General features: G+C 37.9%; 1 protein-coding gene and 1 non-coding gene across 5 annotated transcripts; both read left to right on the top strand.

The window, feature by feature from the left end:
- Window positions 1–592: 592 nt before the first annotated feature.
- Window positions 593–665, top strand: trnar-acg (transfer RNA arginine (anticodon ACG)). The gene has a single exon. It is a non-coding gene; the product is annotated as a tRNA-Arg (tRNA).
- Window positions 666–3,407: 2,742 nt separating this feature from the next.
- LOC105353536 (pyrethroid hydrolase Ces2e-like) lies at window positions 3,408–7,814 on the top strand. 4 transcript variants are annotated; one of them, XM_020704140.2, is made up of 13 exons: window positions 3,408–3,572; window positions 4,343–4,526; window positions 4,811–4,952; window positions 5,063–5,196; window positions 5,272–5,425; window positions 5,507–5,611; window positions 5,681–5,779; window positions 5,882–6,025; window positions 6,105–6,182; window positions 6,255–6,402; window positions 6,679–6,828; window positions 7,158–7,230; window positions 7,305–7,814. In XM_020704140.2, exons 1-13 carry the CDS (start codon window positions 3,500–3,502, stop codon window positions 7,489–7,491), a joined length of 1,671 nt encoding a protein of 556 aa, XP_020559799.1. In that variant the 5' UTR covers window positions 3,408–3,499; the 3' UTR covers window positions 7,492–7,814. The 4 variants fall into 4 exon arrangements, with proteins under 4 accessions (XP_020559799.1, XP_020559800.1, XP_011474592.1 ...); XM_011476290.4 differs by having other exon boundaries at window positions 3,409–3,572; window positions 4,334–4,526; XM_020704141.3 differs by lacking the exon at window positions 5,681–5,779 and having other exon boundaries at window positions 4,334–4,526.
- Window positions 7,815–12,788: the final 4,974 nt, after the last annotated feature.

The raw sequence follows: 12,788 nt of genomic DNA, 5'->3' as shown, positions 1-12,788 counted from the left end.
TGGTATGCAATCAGGTTTTCTCCGATCCCTGCTTAATTCTTTCAAACCTGACAACCACGAATCTGGAACGCCCAGGTACACCTCAGGAGGTTGGCCTTTTCCTCGTCCTTTGCCCCCGTTGCTAAAGCTTACTAACTTTTAATAATAATGGCCTAAGATATCTATCTCAATAATTAATTTCGGGGAACAAAAAAATCGCTTACATATTATGTATCTCACATGCTCTGCTTCATGTTTCGGATCCACACATTTTGTGAAAAGGTATTCAATTGTAAGATAACTGTGACAGACTCAGACTACGTTTTTTATTATGTCTGACATAGTATAAAGATTTAATATATTTATTGAGTCCATTCTAAAGAAAAACCAACATCTTCTAAGAAGCGCTTGGGATTCGAACACGAGAACTTGACGATCGGTAATGGTCTTTACAGATGTAAGCTCAAGAGCTCATTGGTGGGGATGTGCAATTCTTGTTGGTCCTGGTAGCAGGGAGTGTTTTGATTGGATGGCCACCACATAAGCGTCGAATCCTAGCAGTAATTGGAAGGTAGTATTTGAAGAAGAATCTGTCGGCGGTGTGGTCCTCGGCGGGCTAGTGGCGCAATGGATAACGCGTCTGACTACGGATCAGAAGATTCTAGGTTCGACTCCTGGCTAGCTCGTTACACTTTTTTTTAGTCTGACCACGGATCAAAAGATTACAAGTTCGTTTTATTTATTTTTATTTTGACTATGGATCAGAAGATTCTACGTTCGACTCCTGGCTAGCTCGTTACACTTTTTTTATTTCTTATTTTGACTACGGATCAGAAGCTTCTATGTTCGACTCGTGGCTAGCTCGTTACACTTTAAAAAAAAACAATATTTTGACTACGGATCAGAAGATTCTAGGTTCTACTCGTGGCTAGCTCGTTAGAATTTCTTTTTAGTCTGACCACGAAACAAAAGATTACAAGTTCGTTTTATTTTATTTTTTATTTTGACTATGGATCAGAAGATTCTAGTTTCGACTCATGTCTAACTCGTTACACTTTTTTTTGAGTCTGACTACGGATCAGAAGATTCTAAGTTCGAGTCCTGGCTGGCTCGTTACACGTTTTTTTTTAATCTATCGTTTCTTTTTCAAAATGTCTGAGCCTACAAGACCCAAAAAAGTAACAAGGGTTTCTGTAGTCCAGTAATTGTAATTAATTAATTTGTAATAAATAAATGTGTACTTTCTATGCACCCATCTTCATTTATTATTTGAATAATTTGTTTCTGAAATAAACATTAACGGCTTTATATTAGTTTTATATGTTTTCTACACAATAACTCAGATAAGGCAGGAAAAGTTAACAATACCACATTCACATTTTTTGTATAGTTCTCATTTCCAGGAGGTAATTTTTTGTTTCCCTATATTTATGTAGTCACTGAGTCCATGTGTGGTTGCTGTGTGTATGTTGTCTTATACTGAGACATTGTGCCCAGGAACTTTAACCTGATTCTGGCAAACAAAACGTGTATTTAGTAGCAGATTTAACCATATTGGTCCTCCCAAATAATTAAACACATTAACACAATAAAAACATCAAATGTAAGGTGTGTCTTATGAGTTGACATATTTTATAACAATGCTTTGGAGAAACAGCCAATGTGTTTTAGCCCATCTATCAACTACACTCCCCACTGTCCTTTTTTATCTATGACATAATATAGGGCTTACACTCTAACTTGACGTAATCCTCCGACGGCACCTTAAATCCACGTGGCTTGGGAATGCAAGAGGGAAGTGAAAAGTTTTAATGTGGCAATGTAGGATAGAGGTCAGGCACTCTAAAATTTTTTATGCAGACTCACACAAGGGACAGATGCAGTTTCAACTATTAAAGTTAGTTTTCCTAAATTATATAAATATAACAGAGAGCAAGAATAAAACCTGATAACAACAAATAACATAGAGTTCATGCTTAAGCAGATGTGGAGGGGTGAAACCAATGAGCCCCCCACTCATGTGCACCTAACCCACACAAGCAATGAAAGGAGGGAAGCACATGCTGGCTCTACGTGAAAGGAAAGCATAGTTTCGAAACACAAAGTTTTTTAAAAGAAATTGCACCCTACAACAAAGAATCCTGGTTGGAATGCCCAACTGACAGGGCAGAAGTCCAGACAGGTGGAAGCTCTTGCAGCTCCAGCACCACCACCCAAGCAATCATCACTCAAGAGATTTACAGCACCTGCACCTCAGGCAAAATCAATTCAGGCCAAACAGAGGAGAAAAGTCACGCCTACTTTGGTTTGAGAGACTCTCCTTGAGAAAAAGGCTGCACCCAGTGAATCAGTGGCTTCACCAAAACCTAAAGGTCTGACTTTTTTCATGAGAAAGCTGCACCTTTTCAGAGTTTTCATTTCACTGTCACATTATTGTTGGTAAATAAATAATAATTTAATGACAGGACTTTTACATTTAATGGATTCAGAGTGTTATGTATTGCATGTATAAGTACAAATGTGTCTATTTAGTATTAGAAGTAATTCTAATGGCATAATTTGCATGTGCATGTGGCTATTGTGTCAACATCTGCAACACACAAATGTATATATATATATATACATGTGTGTGGGCGCGTGTGCATTGTGTCAATATGTATATTGACACATTTTTTTATTTTCCAATCACGTCATTATTAATCCTCCAAAGTTTGATAGATTTGCTAATTATCTCTCTGTTTTTGTTTTCTTTAGTATTTTGTTTTGACTGACTAAAATAAACCAATTTTGATTCATATTCTAAGTTCAATAAAAATAGTCTATGCATGCACATCAGTCAGACAGACACATACACAGACAGACAGACAGACAGACAGACAGACTTTATTTATTTATCCCACAAAGAGGACATTTATTTTTTACTTAAATTTGTAAATGTAGAACGCTTTGACAGTCCCAAAAAGTCAGTTAAAAATAACTAACAAAGTACAGCAGCTTGTACTAGGAACTATACAGTACCTTTATTTATTTATTTGTATTATTAGTATTATTATATTATTATTATTATTTGTAGTAGTAGTATTTTGTCTTTGTTACTTGGATATCAAAATGGAACCTTTTTATTTAGCTGTGCGTCCAGAAATATAATGTTGTTAATGCGCACACTGTCAGTCTGTTAAGTCCTTTATACTCCATCACTAATTTAAGTCAGAACATTTCTTACATCCAGATGTGCATGTGAGCCTTTCCTCCTGCTTCTCTTTGTGTTTTTTTAACTTGCATGGTATTTTACGCAAACCTTAACACTGCATGCATTCACAAGGGGGCTGCGACTCCACAGCCAATAGGAGAGGATAGACAAGAAAAAATGACCTCATATCCTGTAGATAAATAGTTATTGTAACGTTTTGTTTTGCATCATACAGACCTCTGTGAAGCTCTGTTGAAGGTGGAGCCATTTTTGTTGCACTTTGCTCTCCTTCCCTGCAGTCTCTCCACAGTTCTCTCTGAAGCGAAGACCATGGCGCTCCGTGCAGGACACATCGAACTCTTTCTGCTGCTTTCAGTCCTCAGTGTGGCTGCAGATCGACATGGTTTGTATCCATACATTCATTTATTCATTCATTAGTTCAGTATGGGCTCTGAACTTAGTCAAAGGAAACTCCTTTCGTCTTCTTGTGTTTTGTTTTTGCTGTTGCTTTTCTAAATGTGTTACGTTCAAGAACAAACTGGACAAAGCAAAACTTTTCTAAAGCCTTGTCTGTGTCTGTGAAACAGAAATAGGTTACTTTGGTGTAACCTAATCCAATTCAGGGCATTAACACTGGTTACCTTTTACCTAAATTGTAATTAAGGCCAAGGGTGACTGTTACCGTTTATGATTATATGACTAGTCATTATTCCACATCATCATCAGGGTGTAACGATTCATTTTAATGATGATTCGATCAATATCATGATTTGTGATTATCGATACAATTCATAGTCGATTTTGGGTCGTTTTGAAAGATTCAATGCACTGACCTAAAATGGATCCACGACATCTTTACCCAAAACTCAACTAAACTTCAACCAGTGAGACTCAGAGAAAAATACCTGGTACTGAAACGTGCAGGTCAAGTTCTCCAGATAACCATGCATGGTGGGATCGTAGTGGATTAATCGTTACACACCTAACATATACAAATGTTAATTGCGAATTGTTCTAGACATGTACTTTTCATAGAACTTTTTTTTATCCGTTTTAAATCTTCATACAAAAATCCTTTTATTATTACTCTTCTACTTGTTTCTTTCAATTAAAATCAGGTATTAACTTGAGATACTTCTGATGTGTGTCTTGATATCCTGACACCTCCTGAAGTCCACACAAAGCTTGGCAGTCTCAGAGGGAAGTATGTGAGCGTAAAGGGGAAGGAGTCCGGGGCCCATGCCTTCCTCGGTGTCCCGTTTGCCAAGCCCCCTGTTGGCCCCTCCCTAAGAATGGCCGCACCACAACCTGTAGAGGGATGGAACCGCATGAGAGATGCAACCAAGCAACCCTTCATGTAAATGGAAACTGATTCTCTGAAGAAAAATCTAATAAAAAAGATTCTGGTGTTTGTTTCCTTAAATTTTAAACAATAAAAGAAAAACTTAGCCACTGAAAGTGTTGGTACAAATGAATTTGATCAGGTAAAGTAGACCATCTTAATCTTTAAAACAGAAACCTTTATTCAGATTTAGCTTGTTTTAGTTTCAACCTTGTTGATTTGCTAGGAATATTTTGGAAAGTTGATGAAGAAAAGTTCCCTTTTTAATGAGTAATACTCAGATTTGTTCTGGTTTGCAGGTGCATTCAAAGCAAAGACATTGTCGTGGACCTCCTGAAGAAACTTGGTGACCTGATGGTAGAAATCCCCGATATTTCAGAAGACTGTCTGTACCTCAACATTTATGCTCCTGCAAACCGAGCTCAAAATGCCAAGCTCCCAGTAAGCAGCCTCCGCTCGGTGTTCAAATATTGACATGCAGCTTTTAAAAAGATCAAGAACGGGTTTGAGGTAACTTCAACGTCTGTACATTTTTAAAAAACATTTTCCAGGTCATGGTGTGGATCCACGGCGGAGGCCTCAGTATGGGTTCTGCTTCAATGTATGATGGTTCTGCCTTGGCTGTCTATCAGGATGTGATTGTGGTTCTGATCCAGTACCGACTAGGTGTTTTGGGGTTTCTAAGGTAGAAATGCTTGTATGCTTTAGCCCAGTTCCTTATTAGCCTGTTTTAGAAATAATTCTGACTTCTTTTGTGCAGCACTGGAGATGAGCATTTGCCTGGGAACTTTGGTCTGCTGGATCAGATTATGGCTCTGAGGTGGGTCAAGGAGCACATCAGCAGTTTTGGAGGAGACCCAAACTCAGTCACTGTTTTTGGGGAGTCAGCTGGTGGAGTGAGTGTATCTCTTCTGGTAAGTGGGGACACTTCATGATTTTTTGTTGTTGTTGCAGAAATGTCTTCTAACCTCAAAATCTTTTTCTTTTATCCACAGCTTGTCTCTCCATTGGCTAAAGGTCTGATTCATCGAGGGATTGCTCAGAGTGGAACTGCTGCAATGGACATCCTTGTGGTTGATCAACCTTTACCAGCTATGCAGGTTTGCTTTCTTTTATTTTTCTGAGTATTTTAAAAAATTAAAATACTTGCACCACACATTTGTCCTCAGATGGTAGCAAATGCATCAGGCTGCAGCCTTGAAAGTACAAAGATGATCGCTGATTGCATGAAACGGGTGGACCTTGATACTCTGATTTCATTTACAAGCGTGAGATTCTCTAAAAAATGCTGACCTATTATTAGTTTTAATTTTGATCTATTTGACCAGTGTTTGTCATTTAATGCAATTAACTCTCTTAATGTATTCTAGAATCTAAATTTAAGACTTCCCGTCAATGTTGACGGACACTTCCTGAGAAAAACTGTGCAAGAGCTGTACCAGAAAGGTGAAGTCCTCAATGTGCCGTTCATGACCGGTGTAAACAATCATGAAGCAGGGTGGTTGCTTTCCAGTGTGAGTGCTACAGATTTTGTAAGTATTCCTTATGAAATTTAATTAGAACATAACTTGCAATTTGTCCATTTTTACTTAGATCTATGCTCCTCAAAATTGGACAGAAGGCATGGACAGAGAGCAGATCGTGAACATCGTATCCATGTTCTACTCTGACGTAAGGCTCTTGCTGCTTGATACTTCATTAGTGCTTTAAGACTTCTAAACAGACATGTCTTTTTCTCTAAAGCCTAAAGATGCCTATATCAGAGATTTGATAGTGAATGAGTATACTGGAAGTGGAGAAGATCGAGTCAGAAACCGAGATGGATTCACAGAAATGCTTGGAGATTTGTTTTTCACCATTCCTGCCATTAAATCTGCAAACGCACACAGAGGTATGTTTCTCCTTATAATAATCTAACATGTCCCACTGGGCGGCGGCCCCGGGGAAGACCCAGGACACGCTGGAGAGATTACGTCTCTCGGCTGGCCTGGGAACGCCTCGGGGTCCCCCCAGAGGAGCTGGAGGAAGTGGCTGGGGCGAGGGAAGTCTGGGCATCTCTGCTTAGACTGCTGCCCCCGCGACTCGGTCCCGGATAAGCGGAGGAAGATGGATGGAGATGGATGGATCTCACATGTACAGAAAACTGAATATTTTTTACTGTTGACAGATTCGGGCGTGCCTGTGTATCTGTACGAGTACCAGTACCCTCCCTCCTTCCTGCAGAAGACCAGGCCTAGCTTTGTCAAGTGTGACCATGGAGACGAGCTCTTCACAGTCCTGGGATTTTGCTTCACAACCACTGATGTCAAGATAAATGGTTGGTGTGATGTACATGCAGAATATTTACCAATGTTGTAACTCCCTAAAAAAAAGAAGAACAATTCTCAATAAAAATGAACATTTAACTAGACATATACCAACATGAATAAAAGAGGCAACTGTTTTCCGAATTGATCTAAAATCTTGTAAAAGGCCTTCCGAAAAGATCTAAAGCTTCATTGGAGAGAAACTTCCCTTTAAGGTCTTGGTTTTTATCATCTTAAAATAAACTCTACTTTAAAATCTTTGTAAGTCTAACAACCTTCCTTTGATTATTTTTTTTCTTTTTTAAGTATAGTACCTGAGTAGTTTTTTTTGTCATTTCAGCAAAATGCACCTCAGAGGAAGAAGAGCTGAGCAAACTCATGATGAACTACTGGGGCAACTTTGCACGTACAGGGTAAGAATTGGTGTTTATTAAAGAAATAAAAGTTATATTGTGCACAAAGGATCTCATTTATTTTATATATTTAGGTCTCCTAATGCCAAAAATCTTGCCCACTGGCCGAAGTATGGAGCAGATGAGGAGTACCTGATCATTGCTTTGAATAAGCAGACGGTTGATCAGTCTCTGAAGAAAGAGCGCTTTCTTTTTGCCACAGAGGTCCTACCAGAGAAGATTCGCCAGCATAAAGGGAACGAAGAGCGCAGCGAGCTTTAACTGTGCTTATACACCGAGCCAACGAAGGGAATTGGGATTATAATTACAAGGGCCATGAAAAAAATCGTCAGATTCTGTAGCAAAAGCTGATTCCAATAGAACCATAAATGCCACACAGTTCCCATTTATGCCATATTTATAATGGAACATTGAAACTAAACTTGGAACATAAATGCATGCACTTACAAGACAATTGGGAATACTACTTGGCTTCTTATAGCTCCACCCCTGATGAAATTGTACTAAACTGGTGAAAAAATTCTAAACTGGTGTCTGAATATGAAGCACAGTGAAGCTCCTTACAATAAACTGATGTGACAAAAGGCTTTGCTCATTTTTTTATTATTATTGAGAACAGTACTTAAGCTGAAAGTTCCCTGAAGATCAATGTGAGCAGTGCAACTGGATTAACATACATACTCCATGAAATCAGGCATATGGCATTTACACTGACCAAAAAATATAAACGCAACACTTTTGTTATTGCTCTCATTTTTTATGGTATGAACTCAAAGATGTGAAACATTTTCCACATACACAAAATAACTAGTTCTCTGAATTATTGTTCACATATCTGTCTAAATCTGTAATAGTGATCACTTCTCCTTTGCCAAGACAATCCATCCCACCTCGCAGGTGTGCCATATCAAGATGCTGATTAGACAGCATGATTATGGCACAGGTGTGCCTTAGACTGGCCACAAGAAAAGGCCACTCTGAAATCTTCAGTTGTATCACACAGCACAATGCCACAGATGTCGCAAGTTTTGAGGGAGCGTGCAATTGGCATGCTGATATCAGGAATGTCCACCAGAGCTGTTGCTAGGGAATTGAATGTCCATTTCTCCACCAGTAGCCGTCTCCAAAGGCGTTCCCGAGAATTTGGCAGCACATCCAACCGGCCTCACAACCGCAGACCACGTGTAACCACACCAGCCCAAGACCTCCACATCCAGCATGTCCACCTCCAAGATCGTCTGAGACCAGCCACTCGGACAGCTGCTGAAACAATCGGTTTGCATAACCACAGAATTTCTGCACAAACTGTCAGAAACCGTCTCAGGGAAGCTGCATGCTTGTCGTCCTCATCGAGGTCTCGACCTCACTCCAGTTCGTCGTCGTAACCGACTTGAGTGGGCAAATGCTCACATACGATGGCGTCTGGCACGTTGGAGATGTGTTCTCTTCACGGATGAATCCCGGGTTACACTGTTCAGGGCAGATGGCAGACAGCGTGTGTGGCGTCGTGTGGGTGAGCGGTTTTCTAATGTCAATGATGTGGATTGAGTAGCCCATGGTGGTGGTGGGGTTATGGTATGGGCAGGCATATGTTATGGGTGAAGAACACAGGTGCATTTCATTGATGGCATTTTGAATGCACAGAGATACCGTGACGAGATCCTGGGGCCCATTGTTGTGCCGTACATCCAACAACATCACCTCATGTTGCAGCATGATAATGCACGGCCCCATGTTGCAAGGATCTGTACACAATTCTTGGAAGCTGAAAACATCCCAGTTCTTGCATGGCCAGCATACTCACTGGACATGTCACCCATTGAGCATGTTTGGGATGCTCTGGATCGGCGTATACGACAGCGTGTTCCAGTTCCTTCCAATATCCAGCAACTTCGCACAGCCATTGAAGAAGAGTGGACCAACATTCCACAGGCCACAATAGACAACCTGATCAACTCTATGCGAAGGAGATGTGCACTTCATGAGGCAAATGGTGGTCACACCAGATACTGACTGGTTGTCTGAGTCCCTGACCCCCTCAATAAAACAAAACTGAAGATTTCAGAGTGGCCTTTTCTTGTGGCCAGTCTAAGGCACACCTGTGCAATAATCATGCTGTCTAATCAGCATCTTGATATGGCACACCTGTGAGGTGGGATGGATTGTCTTGGCAAAGGAGAAGTGCTCACTATCACAGATTTAGACAGATTTGTGAACAATATTTCAGAGAACTGGTTGTTTTGTGTATGTGGAAAATGTTTAACATCTTTGAGTTCATACCATAAAAAATGGGAGCAATAACAAAAGTGTTGCGTTTATATTTTTTGGTCAGTGTATAATAGCATAAAGCAAAACTTTTAACAGCCAAATGATTTAAATAAATGGTTTCACAGAATTTCACAGCTAGTATGGTATAAATAAAATGTCTGATAAATCAAAGTTGCCCTATTTATTTTATTTTATTTTCTTAATTTATGTTGCAGATGTCAGAAAAGCTGCAGTCTGATATAAAAGTGCTGGCCGTTGGTTTGATTCCCTAAACTGCCCAGGAAAGTGCACTTGGAGTTGGAAAACTACTGGGCAACACTTTCAGGCCATGATGAGACAACAGATGCTAACTTTGTACCTTTGAGATGGTAAAAGAGGTTATGTTTGACAAATGATCAGGAGAACTGGATTCACGCCTGCTTTGGCTTGTGGGACTCAAGAAAAGGCTACACCCAGTGAGTCAGTGGCTTTTTTCAAGAGAAATCTGCACCTTTTCAGACTTTTTTTTTCACTTTTGCATTATTGTTGGTGGCCCATCCAAATTTGAAGACAGGACTTTTACATTTAATGGATTCAGTGTGTCATGTATAGCATGTATAAGTACAAATATGTCTATTTATTATTACAAGTCATTCTAATGGCATAATTTGTATGTGAATGTGGCTATTGTGTCAACATCCACATGCACACAGACACACACACGCCCACACTCATACAACACATGCGTATAAATATTTATATATATATATATATATATATATATATATATATATATATATATATATATATATATATATATATATATATATATATATATATATATATATATATATATATATATATATATATAGACACATTTTTTTTATTTTCTAATCAAGTCATGATTAATCCTCCAAAGTTTGATAGATACGCTAATTATCACTCTGTTTTTGTTTTCTTTTGTATTTTGTTTTGATTGACTGAAATAAACCAATTTTGAATCATATTCAAAGTTAAATAGAATTAGTCTATCAGGGGGCCCTAAGCAAAATTTAATTTGTGGGCCCCCTAACTGATCAGCAGCACCAACAAACGCAACTGTTGTTTTAATATAAATGAGATGTCTCTATTAATATATTTTGTGACTGTATTATTGTTGCTGCCGAAGAATTGAATACAGTATATTGCCTGCATGTTGGATGCACATTTAGTGGTTACAACCCAATTTGAAAATTGAAAAGAAAAAAAATATGAATGATAAATGTATATATATATATATATATATATATATATATATATATATATATATATATATATATATATATATATATATATATATATATATATATATATATATATATATATATATTTAATGTAACATTGGGCACTCAACAAATGACATTCACATAACTCCAACTTATTAAAAACAGCAACTTAATAGCAAATCATATAACTATAAAACAATCCAAATTAAAGAACACAACAAGAGCTCAATGAGGGTGATTTTGGAAAGTCAAAGTCTTTATCAGTCTGAAAAGGACCTCTTTGCACCAAATCCATTCTTACTGGATCAGAGTGTGGTTGGCCATTCAGCTGGACCAATTGGATTGGAGGTTGGTGGAATTTTGAATCCAGTCGGCTCCTCTTCCATAAACACCTCTCTTGGAGCCTCTGGAACATAATATACATAACTTCAACAAAAGCAAACAGTGAAAAGTCAAACAGTCTAATCAAATCTACATAACAGTTGCTGTGACGCTGGAAGCAGAATGTTAGAAAGAAGTGCCTTCACTTGTGTGTGTGTGTGTGCAAATGTTTGACTATTTTTCAAGTAATAATGAAACAATAAGTTTTATATAGGTTCCATATTGGCTAGATTTGAACTTAGCAGCAGCAGCATTAACATTTTCCCTTTCAACAGAAGATGTGGTGATAGGAGTTTCTTATGCAGCTAAAAAAAAATATATTATTACACAATAATCAATGATAAAGCTAATAAAACAACTATAGCAGAATACTACTAATAGTTTAGTGGCTCCTTTAAAATCTGTGTGCAGGTTTTTCATAATGTCCTGATCTTTTATATATTTATGAGAGATTTATTGGTTTATTGTGTATTTGCACAAGGTCATATTTGTTTATTTAAATATGAACAATTTGGGGCTCCGTACTCTTCAGCTGATGTTTATGAAAAAACGGGGCTATGCAAGCTATTTAAATGACCTGAGATGACATCTTCAGTGATGTCAGGAACATCTTGGCATGTGGGTGCTGCACCACCTCCAATACTTTTTGAGAGCAGAAGAAACTGTCGACTGGGAAGAAACGGTGCAAAACATCATCACTATGTAAAACCAAAACTGCAAAATACAAATAAGAAATAAACGTACCCATTTATGAATAATAAATGTGAACAATATATTTGAGTATAAGTGGAATTATAAGCATTTACACACTTCTTTATCTATTATTTTGTATGTTCATAATTTTAAAATTAGTACATTTATTTTGTTTGCCATTTATAAATGAGAACCTTTATTTCCTATTTGTATTTGGCAGTTTTGATTCTCCATATTTCATGCCAATGCAAGATTCTAAGATACACTCATTGTTGAAAAAGTCTGACTACCTACTGGTGTCAAGCCAGCCCTCTCTCGTCACACGGCTGTCAAGTGAGCCCTCTCTTAAAAACAGTGTGCCGCTTTCTTCTGTGCATTACGGTGAGAGCAAAAAGTACTATTTTTAAAAAGTAAAAACATAGTGTAAGAACTGTCATTACATGTATATGTATATTCAAGCACGCCCCCCCCCTTATAAATATATAGCTATACATATATTTAAAAAGTCTGATGAGTTGATTAAAAATAAAAGGCAATTAAAATCATGAATTGAGGAGTAGCTATAATATTCACATGTCTAAAAAAAAACTGCTAGTTTTCAGAGAGTCATTTCACTTCTCACTGATAATGTCCCACCTGGTGACAACACATAATAAGTTTGAGACAGATCTGATATGGAATTTCAAAATAAAACCCGATTGAAATCTGATATAAATGTGTTTTCGCCATATGTTCAAATATGTCTAAGAAAAAATCTGCTAGTTTTCAGAGAGTCATTTGTCTTCTCACTGATAATGTCCCACCTGGTGACGACACATAATAAGTTTGAGACAGATCTGATGTGGAATTTCAAAATAAAACCCAATTGAAATCTGCTAAATATGTGGGGGTTTTTTTGTCTAACAGATAAACAGCAGTTTTTATACTGACATAAATGCAGAACGCACTAAATACGTGTTTGTTAGCAAAACA

Source organism: Oryzias latipes, chromosome 6 (genome assembly GCF_053564925.1).
Source record: "Oryzias latipes strain Hd-rR chromosome 6, Olatipes_Hd-rR_3.1".
In the NCBI taxonomy this organism is placed as follows: domain Eukaryota; kingdom Metazoa; phylum Chordata; class Actinopteri; order Beloniformes; family Adrianichthyidae; genus Oryzias; species Oryzias latipes.
The sequence above is the reverse complement of the archived record's forward strand: the minus strand, read 5'-3'. Positions and strand labels throughout refer to the sequence as shown.